Raw genomic sequence first — 1,371 nt, forward strand, 5'->3', positions numbered from 1 at the left:
TGATCTCTGTTCTCCATGGTCATATTTAGTGCCTTCACTTCCCAGTGGAACTGAAATCAGGTCAGGTGAGAAGAAAAAGTCGGTATTCAACACCTGTTCTGCAGTCATCCGATTATCATAGCACAGGAGTTGTGAAAGCAGAGATTTAACTTTATCATCCATGGCATAAATTTCATTTGACTTACGGCTCAGAAACACATGAAATTCAACAAAACACGCAGCCCTAAATGAGGGCTAGATCAGGGGTCCCCAACCACCGGTCCGGGGACCGGTACCGGTCTGTGGAACAATTTCTACCGGGCCGCCGGTTTGCTGGGCACCGCCATCTTGTTTTGATGGAAAAGTGCTTCTGGTGAGCTTTTCCGGGTAGAAAGCGGCGTTTGGGTGCTGAAAGAATCCTCGCGCCCTTAGTTTCATCGGGGGGGTGGCTTTGAACAAAACTAAGGCGCGAGGGATTCTTTTCAGCTACTTACGCATGGCAAGGCGAGCGGCGACCGTCCGAAGCCGTCGAAGCCCATCGACACAGATACGAAGGAAGAGTTGAAAGTGGCGGGGGGAGAAGCGGGGACGGCTGGCTGGCTGGCGGCTCGCCTCTACTGCCAGCGTGCTGTGTCTTGACTGCCGGGCCGTGGATGATTTTGTCGATGCTGGTACCGAGGCCACGGCACAAAAGCGGTTGGGGACCACTGGGCTAGATGACCTTTTTGGCAGCCAAGGATTTTCTTCAGGGCCCCCTTCACCTCCTTGTTACGAAGGCTGTAGATCAAAGGGTTCAGCAGGGGGTTGATGATACAAAACATGGTGGAGATCAAAGTGTCCACTTGTAGAGAGTAGCCAGCACTGGGCTGGTTGTAGTTCACAAAGGCATTTCCAAGGCACACAATCACAACAGCAATGTGTGAGGCGCAAGTGGAGAAGGCTTTGCGTCTACCGGTGTTGGAAGGAATCCCCAAAATGCAGCCCAAAATGTAGAAATAGGACAAGATGATGAAGAAGACAGGGACGAGGCCCACAAAGAGGCTGGTGATGTGATTGGTCAATTCGTTGACCCAAGTATCACTGCAGGAAATTTTCAGGAATGGGGGGACATCACAAAAGATGTGAGGAATGTTGTTGTTTCCACAAAAGTCCAACCTGGAGGCCAGAGCAACGTGGATGGCTGAGTCCAAGAAGCCCCAGAGCCAGATGACCACAGACAGCTGGACACACAACTTGTTCCTCATCAGGTGGGCATAGTGCAAAGGCTGGCAGATGGCTGCGTAGCGGTCATAGGCCATGAGGGCCAGCAATGCTGGCTCACATCCCGCAAAGCCGATCAGGAAGAAGGCTTGTGCCAGGCATTGGTCGTAGGAGATTTATATGATAATATAT

The 1,371-nt window shown here is 51.6% G+C and overlaps 1 protein-coding gene across 1 annotated transcript; it reads right to left on the reverse strand.

Annotated features, from left to right (window-relative positions):
• Positions 1-593: 593 nt before the first annotated feature.
• Positions 594-1,355, reverse strand: LOC113452050 (olfactory receptor 5V1-like; the record flags this gene model as incomplete). The annotated part of the gene is made up of 1 exon (XM_026723456.2): positions 594-1,355. A coding segment is annotated over one exon (762 nt), but the record flags the coding sequence as incomplete, so codon positions are not given.
• Positions 1,356-1,371: the final 16 nt, after the last annotated feature.

The sequence above is a fragment of the Pseudonaja textilis genome, chromosome 5 (assembly GCF_049901715.1).
Source record: "Pseudonaja textilis isolate UNSWEBS1 chromosome 5, rPseTex1.2, whole genome shotgun sequence".
NCBI classification, from domain to species: domain Eukaryota; kingdom Metazoa; phylum Chordata; class Lepidosauria; order Squamata; family Elapidae; genus Pseudonaja; species Pseudonaja textilis.